The 27,478-nt window shown below is 45.8% G+C and overlaps 1 protein-coding gene and 2 long non-coding RNA genes across 4 annotated transcripts in view; 1 reads left to right on the forward strand and 2 right to left on the reverse strand.

Moving 5' to 3' along the window:
- The window catches only part of SPEN (spen family transcriptional repressor), a 73,013-nt gene extending 59,735 nt beyond the window's left edge, over positions 1–13,278 (reverse strand). Inside the window, exon 1 of one of the 2 annotated variants that reach the window (XM_068916271.1) lies at positions 13,132–13,278. In XM_068916271.1, the coding sequence (XP_068772372.1) occupies positions 13,132–13,214 (83 nt within the window). In that variant the 5' untranslated portion in view covers positions 13,215–13,278. The remainder of the gene's footprint in view (positions 1–13,131) is intronic. The other variant, XM_068916272.1, reaches the window with a different exon arrangement.
- LOC138061853 (uncharacterized) lies at positions 1,583–8,070 on the reverse strand. The gene is made up of 4 exons (XR_011135843.1): positions 6,660–8,070; positions 4,602–4,709; positions 3,414–3,547; positions 1,583–2,079 (listed from the first exon to the last, which is right to left on the reverse strand). It is a non-coding gene; the product is annotated as an uncharacterized lncRNA (long non-coding RNA).
- On the forward strand, positions 13,046–26,154 carry LOC138061852 (uncharacterized). The gene is made up of 5 exons (XR_011135842.1): positions 13,046–13,174; positions 16,113–23,268; positions 23,822–23,855; positions 24,399–24,687; positions 25,844–26,154. It is a non-coding gene; the product is annotated as an uncharacterized lncRNA (long non-coding RNA).
- The last annotated feature ends 1,324 nt before the right edge of the window (positions 26,155–27,478 follow it).

A 27,478-nucleotide genomic window follows, 5' to 3' on the forward strand; every position in this document is an offset into this window, starting at 1 on the left:
AGGTTAGAATGCTTGTATGACTGGGCTGAATCTTTAACACAGTTTTCCTAACATTTTTTCTCCTCTCCTGCCCTCGCCACCCAAATTATTACTCAAACCCAATCCACTCTTACATTTTCCAGCTCGCTTTAGCCTCACGCAGCATTTTATGGGAAATCTCCCAACTCTGACTACAAATAAGGGTTTTGTTAATGAGATACAGCACGTGTTTCTACCATACACTGAAAACAGCTAGGGCTTTGTCTACACTTGTAATCCCTTCATAAGAGATGACAAAGTAGGAAATTAAAAAGCTAGCATAGGCACATTCACTGATACGTCCAATACCTCTGTTATTTAAGAGCAACAGGCTCAACATATCAGATAGTCTGATAGATAACTCCAGGCTGAAATAAATATTCACTTCTTGCTTTACAGCTCAGCTGAATGCTCCATTTCAGGACACAAAGTAAAAGCGATTCCCAGTTAAGACATTTGATTTGTACTGTTATTGCAAAGCCACCATTTTGATAAGGCAGAGGCATTAACATATAAATGAAATTATGTACCACCGGAAAGGACATGGGAGGGAGACTGTGAAGTATGCAGGAAAGTGAAAATTTCTTCCCACCTGGAAAACTAGGGAGGGACACTGCCCTCCTCTAATTAAGGACACAGAATCACAGAATGGTTTAGGTTGGAAGGGACCTCTGGAGATCATCTAGTCCAACCTCCCTGCTCAAGCAGGGTCCTGACAAAGATTTAAAAAAATACTCAATGCTTCTGCATACAAGTGTTCATTTTGATCCACTACTACTACTGAATTAAAGCTGATTCTACAAGCTGGTTATTAAACTAGGGCCGGGGGGGGGGGGGGGGGGGGAAGAAACAGAATTTTTAAAACCATTTATTCTGAGTTGCTACTGTGGATAACAAATACTTTTCTCAATAGTCAATACAGCAGGATTTTTTTTTTCCAAGACCCCTGTAGCAAAATATTTTGCCAGAAGTAATACCACAGATAATCCATTTTAGTCTGTACACAGTATCAGGTGATGCTCAGAACATGAATAATAGGTACCCCCCTTTCTTTGAGATATAAGTCAATTCCACTGCAATAGTACCACAACATGAAATAACATTCAGAAAAATCTTAGGAATGCTTCAACATAGACTGAAGGTGACAGAAAGGCAGATGAACTCATGTTTTGAACTTTGGGATTACGTTAAGCTATCTGAATAAAACCTCCACTTATCCTCAGTACTTCATGAAACATCTAGCTTGACTGCATTTAATATCATTGTCTAAGTCAGCAGTTCCATTGTCTGCAACGTCAGTTAAATTCGGAATTGCATCAGAACATCATGATACTGCATAGTCAAAAGTCAAATTTTGACTGTATTTTAGGAAGGGCTTAACGTAAAATTATACAGGTTAATACTATGTAAATATAGTTGAATAATGCAAGTTTCTCATTCACACGGCCACCTCAGCCATCCAGTAAAGAGACAGAAGCTCTGTTATTACAGAACTTTTACTAGTAGTCATTTCTGTACAATTAAGGAAAAGTACGTAAGCGTCCATCCCAAGGTTTATTGGTATACATGTTTTATCAAAAAAAAAAAAAATCAAAGTAGCTTTGTGAACAGAAATAACGAAGACTCATTTCTTATGGATGCATGTCTTGCGGTCGATTCTCTGGCGTCCAATAAATGCCAGTTCCCACTGAAGCTTTTCCCACGGTTAGGGACACCTCTCTCCCACGTGGATTCTTTAATGTCTAATAAGGGTTGCACTCATGCTGCAGCTTTTCTCTCCATGGGGCCGCTAATCAGGTCTCTCTCCTCTATTAGACTGCCTATTTTCACGAAATTCACAGGAACATAATATCTTTGAGACTGCGAGTGGCCCCTTCGCCCTCAAGTTTAGCTGAAACTGGCTAATGGGTTCAAAAGCGATTAGGGAGGATACATATGCACAGCAAGATCACATCAATCCTGCTTTCTTAGTAGATGAGAATAAAAATAAATTATGCTCCTTTCTGGCACAATTGTTCATAGAAGAAGCCTGAAGAGGTTGTGTGTGAGACCGTAAAAACGCTGCAAGAGAGAGAACATATTCAGTTGTGTGATATCAAGCATGATACACTATGATTCTTTATCTTCCAACCTACACAGATGCATGATACTGCATTACTACATGCTAGAAACAGAGCCACTGGATTCCATCTCCAGGGCATTTTTTCTTCTAGCTTACAACATAATCTGCAGATTTGTTTCAAAAATACTGGTGGTGATAGGCTACATTAAATGCCTTCTGAACAGGAATAGCTAAAGTCTACTCTTTGGAGTGACTGATTTTAGGATTTGTTTGCATTCAATTTTAAGAACATATTGCATCGTAACTGCAGGGGAATCTCTTGATTAATCAAGTTTTTCATTCTTACATTAAAGGGTAATTCCCCATCTCAGCTTTACTTCTCCAAACCCTGTTTTTCATGCATTCAGTAGCAGATGGAAGAAAATGCAGAGTCATAACATTATGGTCTCCCTGCCATGCTGTAGAGTACTTCAAATATGTATCAACCTAAGACTTCATGAGTTTTGATGCTCATTGGTTCATACATCTCTAGTGAAGCACAAACTTTATACTCTAGCTGTTTCCCTATAAGATTTTGCACATTTTCAAGAAAATAGTATTTCAGAAAAAAACTAAAAAGTTTATCTGCCTACCCTCTCTTAGACCATCCCAAGTGACTGGGTCTCTTCCCCCTTGAAACATAACTCTGTTAGAATGCAAGAGGGGAATGCATCTGCTTACAGCCGCTGAAGATCATTGCACCAAACATTTTGCGCACAGCTCTTTCACATTGGGAGTCTAGTAACTCTTCCTGTTGTGATTTCATCTCTAGTCTACTAGACTGCAAACCTGTTATAATATTTATAGTATCTCCAAACTGTTTGTCACAGGGAAAGAGATCAAATGATTGCCTGGAATTTCTGCTAGAAAGCAGCTATGGAAGCAAGGACTCAGAGGCATGCTCAAGTCACCAACCCTGAAAGCTCACCTACTACTAAAACGTTGCTATCTTAAAAACAGAGAGGAAAAAAATCCTAGCACCCTGAAAAATCTGAGAGTTCCCAGCCAATACAGACTCCTCCACAAAGAACTATATTTAAGCTAAAGCTGCTGGCCAACTGCTCCGATGCTGCCATACCAGCCAGTCACCCAAATACAGATGTATAAATATTTTTTTCCTTGGTTCATGACTCAACACTACCATCACCTTGGAGAAAGTGCTTGTTACTGTGACTAAACCAACTGGCAGCACAATACTCAAAATAGGCCAGTTCAGGGAAACTAATATCCCATTGCTGACAACCACCTGGTAAGATACAGGCACCTACTAAAGTACTTTGTCTACAGTGAGTACCTGCTCCAGGCAGTTTCTCCACAGTCAAGACATTGAAAGTTTCCACAGCTGAGACCTTCGGCTAGCCAGTCGGACTGTAATGGCTTTTGTTTCGATGCTGATGTAACGTCAAGTCAAGATTTTGCAAAGCTGAGCTGAAAACAGATGAGTGTGAATTCTAACATCGCAATTACGGGTGAGGCATCGCACCTCTGTTTTATGGGCCTACCTAAGGTAGGCCTATTCCTATCAAAGACTTCAATAGCCCCTTATTTCTACATGCATGAATACCATGAGACCAAAAGGACTACTTCTGCACTTTGAGTAACAATACAGCCAGATATACCATCCCAGCTGTAGCCCAATTAGTTCTATCAGCATAACTACCGTATCAGTACTATACGTACTGATACGTAGTTGCTTCCAAACTTTATGCTGATCCGATGATCAGCTTTCCCTTTCAATGCTTGTTTGTTTTTAAAAACTGGATTATTCTGACATGAGTTAGGTGAGAGCGTAAACTGCCAGCACAACTGAGGGACTGTAATCTCTGAATGGACATAGAGGAAGAGGTGTTTCCTAAGCTCAGCTGCTGCCAAAAAACAACATGTCTCACCATACCCTCAGCCAGCAATCTTCAATACGAAGGCTAAAACCATTTCTGTTTTTAACTGTAGCAAAGCTTTATTGCTATTAATGCATTAAACAAACTTGTTTTAGAGTTAAGAAAAACACCAAAGGTTTATTTAGACTTTCATATGATAAAGGTGCTGTGCATATCATTAGGTGTCCAGATACATATTTAGATGGGATTTTCAAGAACACTGTCTCAAGCATGCAAGAACACATTCCTGAAATGAAATCATTTGCTGATTATGCATACAGGTAAGGTGCTTAGCTCGTACTCTCCTCACAGTTAGGATGTTAACGAGGCCGGAAGACTTCTTCCTCTAAAGATGCCTACTCTAAATATACAACGTGGCAATTTATTTTTCTTATTTTGCCCTATTAACTATTACAGGACACCCACAGCTGCCACAATAAGTCTAAAGAGAGAACATTTAAATAAGCCTCCATGTGCGTTTTGGCAGCCATCACTATTAATGAGGATGGGAGGTATTCACACCAGCAGCAACAGCAGATGGAAGCCACAGCTCGGTGCTTTGTGCCACACGGAAGCAGTGTACATATCACCAAAGATGCACGTACCACAGTTGGGGAAATCTGTGACAGGGACATTAAGTTACTCTTAATGATTTCTATCCATGGGATTCATTATCAGCTCAGTTTTATACTTGGAGAAGTACTGAAGGAACACTGATTCAAAAAAAAAAAAAAAAAAAAGGAGTTACAATCTGGAAGCATTCTTTTTTTTATTGAGCTAAAGATTAGTTCAAAAACAACACTGATTGCATACCTGATCACCTTAGTGACAAAAACGTGCTCTGAGCCCAGCTCTGATTTCCTGTCACAGCAGAGGGTTACAAAAGACATCTATGCTATTACATCTGCATAAGAGGCTACCCAAAAGGAGCATACAAACAAGATATATTTCTCCATCTGTAGAGAGAGTCACCAGCATTGAACAAACAATGGTGTAGATCATCTAAAGATGTGTGGAATTATCTGGCTTTTCAATGTTTTTTTTTATCAGAGCATGTTCAGTGCATTTTGATCAGATTTGGAAGTTCAAGTTTCACATCTAAGCGTGCTAAAAGCGCTTTTAATTTTAAATTGTTAAGTTTAATTTAAAAGGGAAGAGAAAAGAGGCAAAAAAACCTCCCTTTTGTTCTTAAAAGATGTCTGTGTCTTTAAACAGAAGCTGGTCATAGGTGGACGGCTGCTCTCCTCACGTGGTTAGTTTGTCCAAGTGGGAAACTAATGTTCCTTTTGTACCCCACATACTGCTGCATTCCCACTCAAGTCACCGTGAACCTTCGGACCCCAGGCAACATATGACTATACAAAATGCAGTACAAAGCCAGCCACATACAATGCTGCAAGATACATTTCCAAAAATTCTGTCCTGAGAATTATGTTGTTTCAGTTGAATTCAGAGACACTGCCTTTATATTAGATCTATTCTTTTAACAGATTAGATTCTAGCAGTCCCTGAAATATACTGTCGTATAGTTACGAAAAGTCCGTAACGATGTTTATTCTTTCATTAAAGGGTCTTCACACTACAAGATTTTACAGACTGCAGGAGACGATTACACAGTGTAGTAGGCTAAACAATAACTATCAAAATACAGAAACCAAAGCAGTCACTGTGCTTTATTCATTATATAGAAGTCGTCATCACATCTTAAAATATGACTGCAGAACAGAATTAGACACATTTTCTCAGACTCGTGGAGACCAGAGCTGACATTACTCACCCGCAAAGAGAACACTGAGAGTGCTCCAGGCATACAGAAAGGCAAAACCTCCTGCACTACTCTAGTACATACGACTCATTAGGTGAGAAACTAGTGACTTGTTAGCTCAGGTGACAAAGCAGCAGCTTCTGCCTGCTTTTCATTAACCATTTCAATAATCTTCAGAACGCTACAAAGACTCAGCTGAAGGTAAGCCACGAGGCTGGGCATACAGTTTAAGTTTCCATCTTCAGGCTCATATTCTTCCCAGGAGATTTTTAAATTGACATGCCGAAGATGCAACTAAACTCAAAATCTTATTATGGAGAGTAATCATGTTTTCTAATTTATTCCTTAGTTCATTGTTTAAGAAATGTCCTCTTTTACATTCTTCAGTTTCAGGGTGTTCTCAGACCTCAGTAAATTCACTGAACTTAATAATAATACATACAAAATACCTCTCAAATGCTTGCTTCTCAGTATCTATTTAGAATTTATCTGCCCCACTAGCAACCTAACAGCTTACAGAAACGTTGCCAGCAACACTCCCAAAACCTTGGCTTAAGTAGTCTCAGCGGGGTAACCCTCAGTTTTATGTCTGCCTGCCATTCCTATCCTCAGTACACCTTGTTTTATTTCTCAGGTGCATCTTCAGGTGCAAAAAGTGTCTTCTCCTGTTCATAAGCTCACTATGTGGTGAAACCAACACAACAGCAAAACAGCCCACAGATGCAACACATTAGCTCATGAAAACAAAACTCCTGAGGAGGTCCAGGATTATCCTGACTCACTAACTTGTCTAAAGACTGGAACCTGCCCTCTATCCATTTGGGTATTTACTTCCTTTTTGACAAAAGGCTGGCTAACGCTTCTTCACCCTCAGCACAGGACCTAATTTTGGACACACCTTAAGACAGCAACAAGGTCATCTGCCAGAGAACTTGGCATGACTTTCTGTCCTATGAAAAGCAAGATTAAAAAAAAAAAAAACAGTCAAAGCTATCACGAAACAACTTGAAAACTTAAAACAGTGCATTAGAACAGACTTAAACTTGATGAATGGATTTAATATCCCTGGTAAGCCTCACAATGACTGTTAAGTCCTCTAAACGCAAGTCTGTTTTTATCATTTAAAAGAACGGATCCCAAATGGAATCAAATGCTTCCAATCCACCCAGATTCAGCATTACAACTATTAAATCCCAACAAACATCTGCTTTACAAATACATCTAGAAGGACTGCCTTTAGTAAGTACTTCGCTTTTAAATGACTGAGATGCACATAGAGCAATGCATAAGAAAGGGCATTAAGATTACTTTATTGTTGTATCAAAGGAATTTAGAACAAGGATAAGAAATATCAAAAGCCAACTTAACTTAGGAGAAGTCTTTCAGTGATAACAAAAGTTGGTCTCATCAATTCACAAACAAATGCAACCAGGACCTCTGAGGAAAATTCAGAGAAGAAACAATGCTAAAAAGGCCCACCAGATTACAAAATTCTGTAACCAAGTGACATCAACTTATCTTTCTTACAAGGCTAAGCATACAAAAACACTTAATGGAAGCTTAGTCCAAATCTGTGTTCTCTGAAGCTTTTCATTACGTTTCTTTGAAATAATTATATAGGCATTTCCTTGGCCAATTCGGTATCAACAAGCTGCAACCTCAAGCACACGCAAGGAACAAAATCTGGAGCAGCCAGAGGATTCGTGAATCTTAAATTGTTGGAAGAGTCTTCCTCAAAATGACTCAGTCTTGCGGGGAGAAGTAGGTGGCTGCAGCACACTAAACCAAAGAGGTGGATGTCTTTGCCACTTACGGAGTTCAGTGAATCAATACCAGGAGCAGAATTATTAAAGGAGGTTTGGCAGGAAACAAAGATGTGAGCCACCACTGGGACCAGCATCACCGTTTGACCGATCAGCCACTTGACTGAAAAACCTACATATTCTACAAGGCCTACTTTCACTAAGGCACAGGACTGAGACTCAAGAACACAGGACTTGCATCATGTCTTCCACACGTTCTTTCCCTTGTGATTCTGGGCAAATTATTAAATCCCTTTGTCTTAATCTCCCAACCAAAAAGTTAACACTCTGCCTTCCCATCATCTTTTTGGATTTCATATTCTGCAAAACTAGGATTATCTTACTAGAGATGTTTGTAAAACTCAGCATAACCGAGCCTCGATATTGACCAATACTCTAGAAATTGCTATAATAAACCACAGGCATACATTTTCCCCTGTCTTCCTAAAGTCTGATCTGAAAAGACCAGTTCTAATCTATTAAAATATTGTCACTTAATTATACAAATAGAGAAAAAAATAGTTCATTCTGTATCCTTATTTCTGTACTCTCTTCAGATTAAAATAACACCTGGATAGGGATCTTTATATGCAAAGCTGATTTAGTATAACCATCCATGTGTTTGTATCCTAAATAACATCCAAGAACTACTACTAGATTATAAGCAATAAAAGTCTGGGAACATATTTGAGAATTTTACTAGAAAAATATGAGCACTATTACTTAGGACTCAGGTCTAGTTCTGTGGAAAGGCACTGAAAGAACTGCTGTGTCCTAATTGGGGAAAGAAAAGTGAGAAAATGGTGCTACCCCTAACACCTATGATCCTAAATACGCATGAAGATTTTTTTTCCTGGGGCTTAAAGCCAATATACCAGTGGTAATCTTACTGTTCTGTCTCACATACAACCCGTAGAACTGTTGACCAAAATCTGAATACTCAATCTTTGCCCTTAGCGGTGACACATGAAACAGAAAGCACATAGATTTTATGTTCCCAGGCTGAATTTACACTCCAACCATTAGACAAAACATTTTGTTGTAAACTGAGCAAATGTTATTTAGAAGTGACTAAAAACAAACATGGACTCTCCATTACGCCATTTTCTGCAGACTGACTCTTCAAGGTAGTCGCACTTAAAACGTAAACCACTTCTACAGAAGGTATTCTATACATCTCCTCAAAATAGAAATCAGAATGACATGAAGCCAAAAGCAGCATACGATTTTTTTCAAAAGTCTTAAAGTAACATTAACAGTTACTTATCTTCTTTGGGATTGTTCTGCTCTGCAATTTATTTCTAACTATTTTAAAGGAACACATTTGCTTCCTGAATGACCGGCTTTTTCCTGGACTTGTTTGCCACTCTCAATGTCTTAGTTCTCCCACAAAATAAGAGATGGCATACCAAAGTCACATGGCTCTTAATTAAGAGGCTTTTACTCCTCTTGCCCTTTAACACACCCATAAAGGGGCAAAACCATGTTCTTTCAGATAACTGGAAGAAAACACAGGGAAGAAAAAAAAAAATAAATAGAAAGGGCAGCACTTGTGCTGGGGACAACTGTTACTATATTTAGTTGGCTTGTCCTGCAAGCTGCTGAGCATCTGTTTCAATAATGGTGAATGACTTTTTTCCTACCAGTCAAGACAGCATTAATTAGGTAAACCCAAATTACTGCTGCCACTGTTTCACTCAGCACTGATTTCCTATCTCTGATACCCTAGCACAGATTTGCTGTTTATTCCATGTCAACAGTGGACCTCCAATCCCTGCATTGTTTGCTATTAAGGCATTCCCAAATTTTAACAGCTCAACTAAAACAAAATACAGTACAGTAAAGTTTTTTAAAAGTGAAAAAATATCTGCAAAGACTCAACGTGTATGAAAACAAAACAGAAAGTCTGTAGCAGTTTCACATGCACATGAAACCACCCTTTTGCGACCTATTTTAATACCAAGGCAATACATGGAGAAAGATGGGGGAGGGGGGAGGAACACTGCTCACATAAGCCAGCCCTTTTTAAGAATGGCTTCAATATTTCCCTCTCATTTGAGAGGAGCATCTTAACCAGAGAATGTTATTCCAATTTACACAAAACAAAAATGAGCAAAGGCAGCTTAGAAAATATTTCACCCAGAAGAACTTGTTTCTGCAAAACACCTCTTTCATCTTAATTCCTTCCCTAAAAAATGAATGGAAAGACTGCAAAACCAAGTAAGATTCCCACAGCAACTGGTTAATTAGGGGAGGTGCGGGGCGGGGGGTGCTCATATTGAGTACACAGGTTAGGTTTTAAGTTTTAGGAGACTCCCTCGAATTTTGCTTCTCCACAGTCAAAATGGTTGTGTTTCTTAAACTTGCTTCTAGCAGAGACTGTGCAACAACAAGATTGTTTGCATATATGCTTTAACATGGAAATTACAGTATTTCCTAAGTGAAGTGAAAAACAAACATCCATATGGCTATACAGAAGCTTCGAGGTACCAATATTCACTACCCCATGCTTGTACCCCAGTTTAGAGTTTGAGTGATATTTTGACAAATTCTCATTTCTGCTTCTGCAGCTCTAACTTTGCAAATACTGCTTGGTCAGCCTCTTTGCATACTCTTTACCCTATTCTCAGACTGGGGGATGGGTGGGAACTCGATTTAGCCAAGATCAGCTAAATCTGAAAAAGACTTTCACTCCAAACTAAAGAATTGTTCTTTCCAAGAAGGCAGCCTTATACATTACATGTCCATGCTTAGGCAGCTGCCTTTCATATGTATATACCCAACACTGCTAAGCTCCCACCATGGTAAAACAAGACTGCAACACAATTGTTGTGTAACTTGTCCCTTCCCCCACTCAAGTAACCAACATACAAAGAAAGGCTTACTCTATTGTCCACCTACAGTACCTACAATGATCCCTTGCTAACTGAAACCTGATTCAACAGATACCTACTTAACCATTTCAGAGCAGCAAATATTTGAGCATTTGGATCCACGGAAGAGCTAAGGACATGGCTTGTCATTTTCTCTGAGGCATTAATACTTGTATCCACAGGCAAACGTTGAGATATTACACGAAGCAGAGCAGCTGGGGTATATTTTAACTGTGTGTTTACCTGTGGAAAATCAGCTTCATCAAAACACACAAAGACACACACTGGAAACACACCAGTTAAAACCTGTTTTGAAAAAAAGTGTAAAGCTATAGAAATGAAGGATATTTCCTGGCAGCACGTTTCCTCCCAAAACCACCGATCAAAACTCACAAAGGTAAAAACAACACCAACAAAAAGGCAATCAACAAATTAGACTCTGTCATTTTTCACATCCATCTCTAAGCAACAGTACCATAGCAACTTTTTCCTGCCTTAACACATCTTGCGAAAGAGGAGAGTTGGCCACAATGAGACCCCAGGAATGTCAGATTCCAGCTTTCACTTGAGCGCCTCGTATTTCATCAATGCCCACAATTAAACAAACAGCTCTGGAGCATGGGTTTTTCCTCCCCCCCCACCGAAACCTTGCCTTTGTATAACGCTTAGATCACATAACGTGGGATTATGGAGCAGACACTGGGGGCTGCGTGGAAGAGCCGCATCCCTCGTGCCAGGATGGACTTGGGGAACACCCGATGGCGGCAGCAACGCAATCCAGGCCTGGCTTGCAGGGATCACACTGCTCAGGCCGTGCAGGACACAAGTGGGTCTGCCAGGCTGGCAGGGGGCGATTCTGCTGATTTTGCCTTTTTTTCCCCCACCTGTTTACGGCAACACGCGTAGCTCAGGCTGACCCAAGCGCGTGTAGCAAGGAGCAATAGAGATGTGCAGGTGGCCCTGCACGAACAGCTTATTGCAAGTGGGGTCTACGGGGGGAGTGTGCATGTGTGCGTGTCCCCACAGTGCCCAGTGCGAGCAAAGCACCGCCTTCCCCCCTCCCGCATCCAGCAGGGCCCCGCCGCCATTTTAGAGTCATTCACACCCGCTGCCGGGGAAGAAACCCCCCTCGGCGCCCGCACCACGGCGACGAGCAAGCAGGCTCTTCAGCCCCACCCTGCACGCTTTTAAAGGCTTAAGGTGTGTGTGTGTATGTGTGTGTGTGTGTGTGAGTATGTATATATATGTATATATACACACACACACACACACACATATATAAAAAGGGACAAGCGAGGCGAGCGTGATCTGTCAGCGAAAAGCCGCGCTCGTCGCCCCTGCTCCTCCCTGCGCGCTGGTAACCGAAGCTGCTTTTCCCATGGTGACTCATTTGTTCAGGACGCTCCATAATCTCACCCCACGAAGGCGAGTGGCGAGGGAGATTAAAGGAACCTTCAAAATCCTTTCTGGAATGAAAAGGGCAGAAGCAGCAGCCAGCCCCAGAACTTGTTACCTTGTGCAGGGTTTTTTTGTTGGTGGTGGGTTTGTTTTTTTTTCTCTCCTCCTAAAGGAAGCTTCCAGCCTCCAGGGCAGCGTATCAACTTTGCGAGAGCACGTTTCCCCAAGAAATGGTGTTGGCCCGCAACGCATTAGATGTCTCCTCTCATATGAAAATATGAAGAAGGGAGGAGAAAAATGCAACCACGCAAACAGCTACTACTTCCTTATGAACTGTGCCGTGGGACCAAGATTAATATATGCAACGACAACCCCCCCCGTCCCCTCCCCAAATAATATCACACCTCCCTAGCAGAGGAATCCAGTGGAGTTGTTTTCTTCGGGGATTTCTATGATTTTAGGTTCACACTTGCATTTCCAAGCACTTCAGTTCCCACCATTCACTCCACAACCCTCCTCGCTTCGTTTCACTGCGACTACAGAAAGCAACATGGGTCCGATAGTCAATTTGCTCACGCCTTGAAAGCACAGCATCCTCCGAGTTTCAGTGTTACGGTGACTGGATATGAAGAAAATCAAATAGTAATAATTAAAAAAAATAAAACTCCACTCAGCCACTGGAGGAGGAAAAAAGCAATAATAATGGAGATGAGAAGCAAAATGGCCAGCCTCCCAGGCTTAAGGCTGTTTCCAAGACATTGTGGACATTTGGAACCCCCTCCAAAAAAAAAAAAAAAAACCAATCCACGCAGAAAACCGAATTGCCTCTCTTCGACCAGGTGTTCCTCCATCCCGGGGGAGGGGGAGAGGTCTGTCTTTTTTTTTTTTTTCTTTTTTGGCTCCCGCAAGTCCGCGTTCTTCCAAGCGCCAGGCAACCTCCCTGCAGGTCCTTCCACGTTATAAAACCGCCGGATTTCTCCCTTTCAACGGGGCGCGACAGATCTTCGCCATTGCGCGCGGGCTATTTACAGCTATTTTGTTTTCCTCCCTCGCTCGTACCAGCACCCCCCTCCTCCTCCTCTGCCTGGGCGCGGGGCCGTCCCCGCACGCAGGCCGCGGGGCAGCAGGCGCTGCTACGATCCGCCGAGATTTTCCTTTTTTACGGCCACCGCTGGCCGAGAGGGGAAGGGTCGGGGGGGGGGGGGGGGAGGAGGAGGAAAAGCAAGCGGGAAAAAAAAAAAAAAGGAAAGAAGAGGGAGCAGCAGGCGACCCCCCGGCCTCGGCCGGCCCCACTCACCGCTTGAAGTGCTCGATGATCTTCTCCTCGCGCACGTTCTCCGGTAAGTTGCCCACCCAGAGGTGCCTGGTTTCCCGGACCATGCTGCGCGGCGCGGGGCGAGCCCGCCGCCCCTGCCCTGCCTCCCGGCCGCCGCCGCCGCCGCCTCCCCCCGCGCAGCGCTGCCGGCCGCCGCCGCCGCTCGGCCGCCGCCGCCTCGCCGCCCTCCGCCTCTTCCGCCGCGGGGCCCTGCCGCCCTCAGCGCCGCCGGCTGCCTCCCCCCGCGGCGGCGGCGGCGGCGGCGGACGACACCATCCCCTCCGGGGGGGCCCCCTGGCTCGCGGGCCGGCTGCCGGGCGGCGGGCTCCCCCTCCGCCGCGGGTTTTTTTCCTCCCTGTCTCCCCCCGCCTCGTCGCTCGCTCGCTCGCTCTTCCTCCTCCTCCTCCTCCGTCAGCGGCAGCGCGGCGCCCCCCCGCCGCCGCCGCCGCCGCCGCCGCCTCCTCCTCCCCCCCCCCGCGCTCTCGCTCCTGTGGCGGCTCCGCTCCCCCCTCCCCTCCCCGCGCCTCTCGCAGCGCCACACGGGGGCCCCCTGCGCAGGCGCAGTGCACGCTGGGGCGCGCGCACGCCGCGACCCGGCGGCGGCGGAGGAGCGCGAGCGCGCAACGCCCCGCGCGCGCGCCGACACCCCCCCCCGGGCCCCGTGCGGGCGGCTGCACTGCGCCTGCGCGGGGGGAGGGGGGCGAACCACTGCGTTGCGTGCAAGGGGGGCTGTACTGCCAGAGGGGCTCAGCGGGAGGCTGGAGCAAGGTCGGCCGAGGGGCGAGGCAAAGGGCAGGGCCCACATGCGACGGCAGCCCCCTCTCTTCTGCTTCCTTTGCACCCGGCCTGGAAGCTCCCGGCACGCCCGGGCCATGGGAATGCTCAGAAGCCGCCCCCCGCCCCAGCACACACGGACCCGGAGGGGTGCCCGCGAGATGCTGGCCGCTGCAGCGCCTTTGTTCGCCCTGAAACGCGCGGCCTGGCAGCCGCTGGACCCCTATGCACCCCCAGAGTTGCCCCAAATGCGACCGAGAAGTCGGGGCCTTCCGGTTCTCCCCCACGCTCCAAAAGGCGAGCTGTCTTTTTAGGGAGGTGACAGAAAGCCAGATTGATACCTCGATGCAATCGGCAAGAGCGAGTAAAAAATTAATTTAGGTTGAGGCGGACAAGGGCCCTGTGTTGCATGGGCTTTTACAAGCCTATGGCGCGTTTATCTCTAATGGCTCCAAAGTTCAGAGCTATATGCAACCTCAACCTGGGTTGGCAGCGCTGGCTGCCAGCCAAGCACTACAGCAGTGGGGAGGGAGGTCACTGAATCACACACTCTTATGCAAACTGCCACGAGATCCTTGCTGGCAAATAACTTCCACCAACCAAAACAGTGAGTCCACATCGCCCTGAGAATACCACAAAACCAACCCCCACAACTCTTAAGTTGCAAGTCATCCCCTTCTCCCCCCAAAAGGATAGTGGTAGAGCCTTTTAGAAGGTGTGCAGGGCCATTTGCCATTAAGCGCTTAGTAGGAATGATTACTCTGTGCATAAGAAATGCTTGCAGAAGTTAAATAATTTGCATGTTTGAGCGCTAACAGGATCAGGCCCTTCCTGTCGACACTGATCAGGGAGGCTTGGCTCCCCCCCAACAAAGGTGTCCGCCTCAACAAGTGGAACAGAGCAAGCAGCGCGCCGCACCACTTCCCAGCACAGTATCTACCTTAGAAGGACAAAGTGCTGAAGCAACTGCACCAGAATATGAAATTATGCTTCCAGGGAATTTAGGTACTTAACGTTGCTCACCAGGCCACAGTCCCATCCCTCCAGCGCCCTGTCCCAGTGCTGCTTGAAAGGCCACTTTCTAACCCCGGGCAAGATTTAATGGCAGTGAAATCCAGCCACCTTCTGAAGTTTCCATTTTTCCACGTAAAGAAAAAAAATGTGACTCTACACAGATAAAAATACACGTTTATATGTCTGAAAAAGAAAATGCCCAACTTATTGCCACTGTGACATTTGGAACAGCAGTAAGCAAACAGTTTGAGGTTAGGATAAAACAGAACATGCATCCAGAGCCACTAGTACATTTTTGAAGCCGCATAAGCCAGTTAGCTGCTTTCACCACAAAGAGAAGACTAATATTTCAGTATTTCCCTTGGCCAAAGCCTCCTGCTTGCTGACGGCGCTTTTCTATTGATTAAAACCATGTTCTCATTGGGACAAGCAGAGCTCAACTACACCGCCTTTGCCTTCAACCCAGGCTCATTAATAGCTGGTGGGCACCTTGCAACATGCTCACGCCACCCAGTCTAACAGGACCCTGCCCAGGACAGTTTAAACCTTTTGGCAATTAGTCCATCTCAGCAACTAGTCAAAGTCATCAAGCTATAGATCACTTAACACATGCAAATCTTGATTTAATCAGATCTCTGACGCACATCAGCTCCAGCCTTGGCAGACTCAAGTCTTATCCCCAACTCTACCCCTGCTATGGGTAGCTGCAAGCTGATCCCTTTATGGCCCCATGCCTCAGTTTCCCCAGTGATGACTGGCATTAAGCTGCACTGCCAAATTATTTGAGATCTACTGATTAAAACAAACAAAACAAACCCTTGCAAGCAAACCATCTATTATTTAAAGTATGTGATTAAGCCACGTGCATACAAGAAAACGCACTGCCAATGAGCTCCTCCAACACTTTCCACCACATATGCTTCTTTTCCATGGAAATGGGCTTAGTTTTCTGTTTTAACTGGTCAAAAGCCCAAAGAGCAATAACTATTCGTCTATACCTTTAAAGGACTCTACAGGCATCCATTTCAGAGAGAGGAAGGAAGCCCCCCCCCTTCACCCAAACCATGTATCAAATGGCTTTTCTGAAGGCAATGCAGAATTTTCCCCTCTTCAGTTGAGCGTGCTTGCTGTGACAGCATTTCTAACTACTCTTCCCCTCCCTCCCTCCCTCCCAGGGAAGCACCTCCAAGGGACATGAGAAAACCACACAGACTCCCAGGTCCTTCAAAGAAACTTCACACAGGGTCATTGCTGTCACACAGTAATCTTGCAAGCTGGCTGGTCAGGAGGGACATCCACAGATTGGAAGCTGTTGCAAACAAAGCTGTTGACCCTGTTGACCAAAAAAAAAAAAAAAAAAAAAGATTGAAATCAGTGCTTAGAAGGCTCCGTTTACACAAATGCCAGCTGAAAAAGGAGCACACGAACCCCAGTCCATGATGCAAAATGAAGCTCTGGACCATCCTAATGCTTTTAATACACTTCAGGGGGAAACTGTTCCCAGTTGCAGCATGCGACTGCACTCAGGCAATGCCTCTGTAACCGGATCCCTCCAACTCATTTGAAGATTTTAAAGAGCACAGACCCGCACTACAGACAGGAGCGAGCACAACCTTCATCTCAGTAGGCCAAAGGGGTTTCAGTAAAGTACCAGTCCTGTATGGCAGCGGCAAACAGCGTTCTTGTCACCGCACAAGGGACCGCACGCACGTTCAGGCCACTCACGTTAGCCACTGTCCTGGCATCAGTGGCAACACAAGCCCAGCGGCAAGCTTCAAGGGTTGAGACACAAGTTCTCACTTGCTGCTCTCCCCAGAGGGGCAAACAGCCGAAGAACAGAAGACTTCACTGGCTCTCCACCACCCGCTGCCCCTTGGCCTTCAGGACAAACAAGGGCACAGTCTGGCACCCTGCAAGGCACAATTTAAATTACTCATACACACGCTGGGTGTAGCTGAGAACCCAGCTATCTCCAGGCATCTCGGCTGACCTCTCAGTTAAAACATCTGCACGTATCTTATCATCACTTGGAAAGGATTAAAATGCCAGGCCCCATATTAAATGGGGGAGCAGGTGATAAACCCATCTCAGCTTGAACACCGTGCTCACATCAAGAAAAGCAAAGCAAGAACATGAAAGATCAAAAGCGAGCCATTAAAGGCGTGAGAAAATGGTGCTGCCATATAAGGAGCTAATAAAGTTAGCAGCTGTCCAGTTTGGAGAAAAAGGGCAGGAGAATTGGAAAACATCCTTGGGGTCCACACAAATAAGAAAGGGAGCAGCCAGAGACAGCCTCTCATCCAGGAGGAAACATGAATAAATAGGAGGGCACATTACAGAGCGAGCAGACAACACTTGAAAAGGCAAGTTTGTAGACGTTTTGCAGCGTCTTACCCAAGTGGTGGAGCTCGCTGCCACGTGTCGCAGAGACTGCTTGCCAAACATTTAAAAAATAAAAGATTAGATACCGAACAAGGACAGCAACCAGAGCTGTATTTGCCAAGGCTGTAACTTCTTATACTTGGTTCTGGCTTAGCAATTGCTCTGCGTTTTGAGCTCACAGCAGCACAGCTGGAAATGGGGAAAGGAGGCATTACCCCTTTCCCCATAGCCAGAAACATCGGCCAAGCACCAGAGACTCAAATGGATTAGACAGAAGAGCAGTCACATTAGTAGCATGCAATAATTATCCCCACCAGTAAGTGTCCAGTAAGCATCCAGCTTTCTCCACTTTTCACAGAAAAACAGTACGTTAGCCAGACAAGAGCTCTCAAACGTCACCAGAAACACTCAGAGCTTTTCTTTGTTCGAGCCTCCCAGCGCCATCCACCATCTTGCCAATATAAAATTCATTTACGTGCCTTTCCTGCTCACTGACTATATTTATTAAAATGACAGTATGGCAGCTGAATATCAAATTGCCAGCGAGGCTTTTATCTCATTTTTAGGCTAGCCTGAATTACTGGGCTAATTTTATTGCTTACCCATTACATTTTATGCAATGGATAATATTCTCCAAGAAGGAATTGATGCAGTTTGATATTGGGGCTCGCATGTTGCCAAGATAGAGGATATCAGCTAATATACTGGTAACACTTTGAACACAAAGCCTGGTTCTGGATCCTAAGCAACACAAAGTACAGGTTTTGTATTAATAAAGCTATTGATTTTGGTTCATTCCTCTTTGAGGGTTAAGCGCTCCAAATCTTCAAGATGAGATAACCGTGTTGAGAAGACTCCCTTCACGTTCTAGAAATGGCTATACCCAATATTCTGTAATTTATCTTCAAATGCTATTCCCAGCCAAACTCGATGATGTTGTTCTTCTCATATAGCACTGAGGATCGGAGCTACCACAGAATACAGCCACTGTGGCCAGCGGGTTCGCATCACTTACGTTCTGCAGCACAGTAAACACAGTCGAGGAGCCCCTGGAATCTGGTTTACACTGAACCCATTTGTATATATATAAAAGCCCGCTTCTGTTTTCAAAAAACTTTGCTATACAAAAACAGATACTTCTTCAACAGCAGAGTGCAGTGTGATTGCTAAGCCACCCAAGCAAAATACCATATGTAGTCACAGGACTGCAAACAAGCTTACTCTTGCTTACTGTATAGTAGAAATATTAGAATTAATACCTATTTCTTTCCCTGTCGTTGGAAAGAAGAGGAAAATAACATTGCCAGCTTCTGCCCTGCCTCCCCTTGCCTACAAACTTCTGTACGTACTGAACAGCAGTACCTGCTCACCTCGTGTGGGTTTTTCCCAAAAAACAGTACTGCATTTCACCAGCCAGCCAGAGAGGATTTCAGTCTTCCTGACTGCAAAATATGACACTTTAGGAAGAAGAAAAAATAAAAAGTAAAAGAAACAAAACGCAGCCCCACATGATTTGATATCTGAGCACGATGACTGCAACGGCTAAAAATCACCTAGGACTGGAGAGACTAGTGTGTCCTGTAATTCACCATTTTTTAAACCCAATTTCTGTTTATACCTCTACAGAAAGGCCCCACACACAATGCCCAGGAGGAACGGCAGAAGTTACTCTGGAGATGTTGCAGCACAAGTGTTTAACATGAAAACCACCCTCCAAATTCATAAGTTCAAAGCTGCTCTTCCCCACACTCGCCATCTGATCAATCGGCACACCCAGCACAAAATAAATACCAAGCCGGCCACCATCAGCACTTTTGTTCCACCAAATACCATTCTGATACTGAAGCAACTTGACTGTGCTTTAAATGGAGCAGCTTGAATACATATTTGGGCAATTATTACTCTCACTTCAGAGAAAGGGACAAAATTAAAATACTTGTTCCCTGAGATCAACCACGCACCTGAAAAACCTCTCCAGCAATACGGCACACGAGAACAGTTTCTCGGCTAGCTTTGGCTCTCGTTTCATCCGACCACTAGCTCGGCAGGTTTCATGACGCAGGTTTATGCCTTTTTAACTCTTGAGGATAACAGGAAAGCTTGAAAGACTGTGGTTTCCCCCCTTCTGGAGGAGAAGCAGAGGTTTCAGAGGTTTCTATTGCTGGCTTGCTTTTTGGCACCAGAAATTCAGGTTTTGTTTAGCTTGGAAACCTCATAGATTTAGTTCTAGTAACTCTTCAGTCCAAAGCACGAGGTGGTAAAAGTTCAGCAATCACAAGGTAATTCTCACTCATTTGCCCCAAACTGCCAAGGAAAAATAATTCAGAGTCTCACAGGGTGTGCCAACCTGGAAAACATCCCAAACATCCAGTTTGCTGGTCCACAGTACCTCTATGCTGGCAAAGGCCCCTGAGGGGCACGAGGCTTATCTCAAAACAAATATATCCCTAACAAGAGACTAAAATTAATTTCCCTGTCCACGCTAGTTTAATTCAAGCATAGATGAGACCTTAGGCACACCGAGCTATTGGCAAGCTTCACATACACCACACATCAACTTTCCCCAGCTCTCTACCGCTGAAAGCACTGAGTGAAAACCTGTCCTGGACACCTCATACTTACCCTTAGCTAAGTTTTGCCAGAAAAGCATAAAGCCATAGCTATACTACAAATCAGTGCAGCAACCAGACTGCCTCACTGGCAATAAAATCACTGCGTTTCTTATAAGATGTTGCTCCAGCTCAGCGGGGCAGGGCCCCTCAGCTGGTCAGCCAGAAGCATTCATGCGGCGCCAATACCAATATTCTCATCAAAAGAGGCTGATGAGAATGCTCTGCCACTTACACTCCTTGCGCTGCTGTGACAGTGCCACATGCTAGAGATTACTGGGAGTCAGCACTAAAGGCAGTCAGGTGTGACCTAGGAGAAACCAGAGGCAGGTGCTTTTTATTACCTTTTGCAACACAACAAAAGAAATTGCACTCAATAAGGAAACATTTTCCTGTTTCCTGGCAAGAAAGAACAGGCTGGAGGAATCAAGCAATAAAGCAGCAGCATCTTGTAGGAGCAAGTTAACAGAAAAAATAGTACAATGGGACCCTGATCTTCACCAACACAATTTAGCGTGTTGCCACGCTCCCTCTGATGTTTGGCCATTGCATTTGCCGCCACAAAATTAGGAGTAATATACTATTGCATGTGGGTCTAATCGCTTGTAGTGAAAGAGGCCCCCTAGTTTTAGCCCCTGGAGGCACCCGTTCTCCCCACCGTGTGTGTGTGTGTGTGTGTGTGTGTGCGCGCGCGTGTGTGTTTTTAAACATGCCACACACCAGCGCAATGCTGACAACTGCATTGTATGTTTTCTGCCTATGCAGCAGTTCAAGAGCACACAACTCCGGAAGGTTTTTTGAAAGGGCAAGGGGGGAGGCAGCTGTCCTTTGCTACACCATTTTAATTGTACAGCTCCATTACATGACCACAGAGAAGGGAATACAACCTGAAGGATTAAAAACATTATCATTTTTAGCATCCAAAAGGGTCAAACCCAACCTTATTGCAAGAAACAGTCAGTTGGGCTTGGAGTAAAAGCTACCATAGGCAAGGGGAAAATAAGAAAAAACAAAAAATCAGGATTTCTTCTCTCAATTTATAACTGACCCTGGAAGGCAGTTCATCTGTCCTTGCTTACTGTTGTTACGGTCTCTATGTTTCCACACCTGGCAATGCAGAGATACCAGCACCGAAAAAAGAAAAAGCATAGAAAAGTATGAAAAGCTGGATTGTCAGTTCTTCCACCTGCACAGTATTATACCCAGGCCAGCAGCTTTGGTGGCAGGACTCCAAAGAGCAGTGACCAGAACACATTACCAAGCTTCACAAATAAAGCTAATAGTTAATATCTCACATGCACTGTACAGATGGGACTGGCAAACACAGCTTCTTTTAAAAATAAGAATGACTAATCCACAGCAGTTTTTCTTTTTAAGGCCACAAAGCAGAGCTTTTTCCAGAAGCACCAGCCTGTTCTTTTGTGAAATAGTAAATGGTGGGAAGGGGAAGCCCTGGGACCTACTCATGTTATCCAGACAGAAGTAACCACAGAAACATTGCGGGTTTCTGTGGCCCATGTACAACATACACTTACACAACCAGACCACTGTGCCTTATATGCTGCAGCAAGACCCAATCCGACTACGCAGATGTCTCCGAGATCACTGCACTTTTACAATACTTACAAAGAAGGTATCTGCTGTGGAGTGGGAGTTACACATACAATCTTGTATTTCCCTGGGAGGGGAAAAAAAAGAGGCAGATGACAGCTTTCACCCATAATATTGTAACATTCCCCTGCACTACCTGGGTCAGGGAAGGGACATGCTGGGGGGAGGAGGGGGGGAACCACCCAAGACTGCAGGGTTTATTCAAAGCAGAGCATCTGCATTAGCTAGGTGGGTCCTTGTCCTGCAAGCAAGGTCATTCTAGCTTGCACAGAGACACATTAAAGCTAGCAGCCAGCTTTAATGCAAAGCTGTGGTCAAACCACAGCCAAGCCAGCACTAAAGAAGGTCACTTGGGGACTACAAAAAGGTAATGAATAAATAAATAAATAAAAATCTATAAGCAGATGTTTAGTGACAAGCAGGCAAGTCCATGTCTTTGCTCTAGCACAGAGCAAGACGAAAGGGGTTATTTGCATGGAGCAGGCTGAGAAATAACAGCCCAGTTCCCAGGACACAGAAAAACACTGTCTGCAGCACACACTAAACAGATTTAGGTTACAGCTTCCAGCCAGCCCCACTTACCAACCTCTCCCCTCATCCCCCCAGCACACCCTTTCACAGCCTTAAAACCCACCAACTCTTGTCATTTTTCTAGCACTCAAAAATGGAGATTTGCCACCGACTCCAAGCTCGATGTGATTTTTGGTGGTATATACTTACCCACCTCACAGGCAGGGCTGTGAAAGCTTAAATTTGTGTATGTTTGCAAATGATTTTGAAAGCCTTCCAAGGAAGGTGCTGTAGGATTGTAAATCCTTCCCATTATTAATAAAATGGAGCTATTGTTCCAGCTCTAATCAAGACTTGTCTCCAGCTGGGCAATTTTAAAATGCAATTCAAAACACACACACACACACACACAAGTGATCATGAGGAAGCTTCAACCCACAGGCTACTGAGAAAAAAAAAAATCACTGAAAAAGCAAGTTGTTCGCGGGGGGGGGGGGGGGTGAAAAATAATAACGCTGCTATTTAAAATGAATCCCAAGCGGGAGCAGAGTGTGTGTGTGGAAGCTCCTTCCCATCGCCTGGGAAAGGTCACTTTTGCCATGAGCAGAAGCGCACAGCTCAGGGCTGCGGCAGCACGCACCAGCGAGCAACCCCACGGCCGCCAGCCCAGCCTCATCCATCTCCATCAGGAGCCATCTCTGCTTTTAATTTATTTAGCAAAGGAAGAAAGGAAGGAGGGGGAGCAGGGGTAAAGCTTTGCAAACACCTCCCAGCACCTCCCCCCCCCCGGAAGGATGGAGGCAATCTAGTGAGGAGGGGGAGAGGCTTGGAAAGGGCATGGGAGGGGGGAGGAACCTCAGCGGGAGGTGGAATGAGGTGGAGAGGGAGAGGTGGAGGTCGTGGTGGTGGTGGTGGTGCTGCTGCTGCTGCTGCATCTGCATCATCATCACCATCACCATCCTCCTCCTCTTCCCCCCCTCCCCCGCGGCGGCCACGCCTGCCCGGCGCTGCGGCAAAGGCGCCGCAGTGGCCGCTCCCCTCCCCCGCCTCAGCCCGCCCTTCGCGCCGTTTCCTCTCGCTGTGGAAACTTCTGGAACGAGCCGCCGAGCGGAGGAGAGCGGCGAAACCTTTATCCCCACAGAGGAAAAGCAGGGAGAGCGCGCACGCCATAAAAAGGGAGCCACAAGGAGCGGGGGCACTGCTCTACACGCGTGCGGGGGTGAGGAAAAGGGGGAAAAATAATAAAAAAAAATCAAATGATGCCCACAAGGGGCCGTTGGCTCGGCTGGCTTTTGTGAGCCGTAGCTCTAAATAAAACGCCCCAACGCATAAGCACCAAACAAAAAAAAAAAGAAAGAAAAAGAAAGAATGGTGTTTGGAGCGCTAGATGGTGGAATAAAAGGAGCTGATCCCTCCTCCTGGATCTACAGCAAAGCACTGCCATTTAAATTGTGCTAATTTGTCCTCTTCTCGTTACAATGAATTGTCTGATCCGGACTATTTGCATTTGCAGCTTCAGTTACCGAAACAAGTTTTTTCCTTTTTTTTTTTTTTTTGGGGGGGGGAGGAGGGGGTCCTTTCTGTTCTATCGTTGGCTTTTTTTTTTTTTCGTCTTTTAATTAAAAAATCCTCCCCAAATATCCCAAGGAAAATCTTCATCTCTGTGGAACAAATAAAACATTCAGGCACAAACTTCCACCACGGACCGTTAAAAAGAGATGGGTTTTTTTAATTATTTTTGGTGACGGCTTTTTTTTTTCTCCTGCTTTTAGGATATGTTGTAATAGCCAATGGAGGAATACAAAGGTAATATATACATATATATATATATATATATATAAACATATAGGCCACAATTACGGTGATTATATATAATTAAATCATACTGTTTAGGTGTGTAGTTTTATATTTTGTAAACAGTCCCTAGAAGGAGGAGATACGTGTGTGTGTATGCGTGTGTAGAAATAAAAAGTGCATTTGTATGGGCCTAAATCTGTAGTTCTGAGAGAAAAAAAAACAGTATTTTTGGCATGTGTTTTTTAACAAAGAAGGGGCGATGTTATGTTGTAGCCTGTAACAAACTGCGGTGCGGAAAAAGGTAAGGCAGCATTTTAAAATGAAGCGTGCGTGGTACGTTGGCTCCACAATAAGCAAGGCAGTGTACTTTTTTTTTTTTAACATGGCATTAGTGCATCTGATATACAAAATCTAAGCTTTTAATTAAACGCACGGCGGGGCAGGTTGTGGTGGGGAGGCAAGTGGGTTCTTCCCCACGCCGCCCAGAGCCTCCAGCTCTGCGGATTAAATAAAATAAAATAAAAATCAATCATAGGAGCTGCCTTTTTTTAGGGTGTTTGGGTATTTTCCACATGGTGAGGAAAAGCGAGAGGTGATCGCTTCAAACGTCCCCCCCCACCCCCGCGCAGGAGGAAAGCGGCGCGGAAGAAAGAAGAAAAAAGATGCACAAACCCATCCATCTCGGGGGGCGATTCTGGGCCCAAACCTTTCAGGCTAGCAGGAAAAAACACCCCGAGACGGGTCGGTGTCGGCGGGCTCGGAGGGGACCGCGGCGGGGCGGGGGAAGGCCGAGGCCGCCGGGGGCCGCAAGCTGAGTGGAAACTCATTTCTGGGCATTTTCGTATCCTTTTGCAAAGGCGGGGAGGGGACAAAGGAGGAAGAAGAGTGAAGGGGGGACAGTGAGAGTTTTTTCCCCCGTCTGCTGGGGATACGCACGCCACGAGGGGGGCCCGCTCCGCCGCGCTTCTGGCACGGCTTTGCCTACGCTCGCCGCCTCGGCCCCGCAGCCGCGCGTCGCTCGTCCTTCTGCCCGGCGCCATTTTGTCGCCCCGCCGGGCGGCCATTTTGTGAAGCGGGCGGCGGGAAGTGTGGGGGGGGGGGCGCTCGCCTGCAGTACCGCGGGCGGCCGCTACGCCCGGCGGAGGCGGCGCTGTCGTGCCTGGCCCCCGTGCGGGGCAGCCGCAGGCCGCCGCCTCCTCCTTCGGGAGGCAAATATATATATATATATATATATTTTTGGTTAACTTTGGCAACCACAAAACAACGTGGAGGCTACGTGGTGCCCTTAAAGTGCTAGGATCGTGGCGGGGGACGATGGATGCGGCCAGAGGGACGAGGCCGAGTGCGCCGTGAGGATTTAGCCTTGGACGAAGCAATCCATGGGGCCGCGTAAAGGAGATTAAAGTCTATTCCCCCAGCTGGGCACTCAGGGAAAGTTAGCAGCCCCGAGAATTAAGGGATATATTTATTTTTAGGAGATATCTCCCCCCCCACACACAGCTTTTTCCTTCTCAGTGATAAATCACTGATGGCAATAAGCCGGCTTAAGGCGCTGCCACGAAACGACAAACCAAAACGCCTAGGTGAGAAATGTATTTTCCAGAGTGTTTGGAGGGGGGGGTTAACAAGCCTGTGGGTTCTAATCGAATTACAGCCCTGCAAAATAAATAAGTAACGTAAGCTGCTCGAACTCAGGTACGAGTGAAAATTGTGAATTTGTAGCCAGGAAAGTGGGCTGTAGGATGCTGTAATCGCTTCTGATATGATGAAGTTAAAGGGGTTGGGAAAAGCTGGGATATTAAATGTCAGAGCCCTACTTGTAGCCATGTGCTGTATGTCTATTTTCAGAAGTAGGGTGGGTTGGGTTTTTTTACTTTTTTTTTTTTTTAATAACCCAGCATATAATTTGCAGCCTGGTAATGTGCTTGCATAACAAGACTGCATCAATTTAGCCTTCCTGTATTGAAAACACACTATGCTTTGACAATAAATCACAGCACCGGGTATTTAGGTGACAATCTCTCCTGCTTCAGCGTCCTCCTGTAAACACATTTCAGCCTGGATCAGCCCTCTTTTTGCACCAACAACAGTGAGAAGAATACTGTCCTTCGCCGTACGGCCAGGTCATGCTCTAAATAAAACATCAAAGCTGGAGACGTCCAGGGCTTGGATTGCCCTGTGGATTTTTAATCCAGAATACTTCTGCTGGTTTTCCTTAGGGAAACAGTGAAGAAAAGGAGGGCAGCTCGTCCAGGCTTCCTCTTGGCTCTCTATGCTGGCTTCACACCATTAAAACATCCCGTCGTTACCATCAGGCGTCCAGCCCTCATCCTGGCGCACTCTCTAACCGACAGAGCTTTGCCCTTTCTCACTCAGCCTTTTTCCGCCTGCTTTGGCCTCAGTTTCCCCTCCCCGAAAGCAGACAAATGGCCATTTTGCTGTAGCATTTCTGGAGTTTTTCCTCTTGGCTGCGGGACTTCTCGCCTGCTGCGCTGCAGTGTTTTCCCGCAGCTTTCCATTGCCTGCGGCACCTCGCAGGCAGTGATGAAAGAGGGAAGGAACGCGAGGAATCCCGTTTTGTCTCTCCTTGTTTGCCCGCCGTCTGCTTTTTCACATTTCTCGCAGCTGGCGGGAGCAGGGGCGGTGGTTTCAGCCCGTTTCCCTTTATGGTCTTGCCCAGCTAACCCCGCGGCCAAGTATTCGGCTTGCAAAGAAAACCTGCGAAAGGACCTATTTGTTGCAAAGCAATGCTTTGGCCACCACTTTAAAAACAGTATTGCTGTGCCTGTTAACACATCCTTTAGTTTAAAAGCTGTGCCAGCCTGAATGCAACCAGCCTGTTCCTTGATTTGCAAGAGAACTAATATATTTTATGTGCTGCACAGACACAGCAATCACTGTCATAATCCCAGTAGCAAACTGGGCCAGCAGCGGGGTCCGGTTCAGCGCTGGCGCCGAAGATCAGCTGCCTTCGCTGGGAAAGCCCGGGGAAATTTTATCCACTGGCCGCACCCAGGCTGAAGAGCAGAAATATTTGCATTTGCTTCTCCTTGGAGAGGAGCCAGCCTGCCTCACAGGGCCCTCCCCACTCTCACCAGGCTGCCAAGAGGGATTGCTAAAAAAGATGGAGTTATTGCAGCAGCCAGGGGAAGGGCTGGGCCTGGCTGGTGTGTTTTGGAGGCTTAAGGAGGTCTTCACCTTTCTCTGCTCCAGCCAGACTTCAAGCTGGTTTTACGCCAGGGTGGTCTTGAGCAGAGCAGGAGCCTCATCTTGCTCCAGGAACACTATATTTTGTTATTTTTGCTGGCTGACCTGGGCATGTTGGTGCTGAGAAAGGACACGGCCCGGCTGCAGCCTTTTGCGGTGGCGTGTTGCTAAATTCCCAGGATGTGCCTTGCCCTCCTCCTTTCCCTTGCAGCGTCTCCTCCCCATTCAATGGCCCTCGCAATAAAAAACCTGCGGCCAGCCCAAAAATCACAGCAGTCCCCTCTGATAGCAGACTGTCCCAGCTCACTCTTCACTGCTGGGAAAGCGCATTAGGTTTGCAGAGGGGAAATGTAACTGGCCAAGCACCCATGGGTGCTGTGCAGCGCCCACATCTATCTATCTTTTTTTTTTTTTCCTCTTGTTTT

This window comes from Struthio camelus, chromosome 21 (genome assembly GCF_040807025.1).
Source record: "Struthio camelus isolate bStrCam1 chromosome 21, bStrCam1.hap1, whole genome shotgun sequence".
In the NCBI taxonomy this organism is placed as follows: Eukaryota; Metazoa; Chordata; class Aves; order Struthioniformes; family Struthionidae; genus Struthio; species Struthio camelus.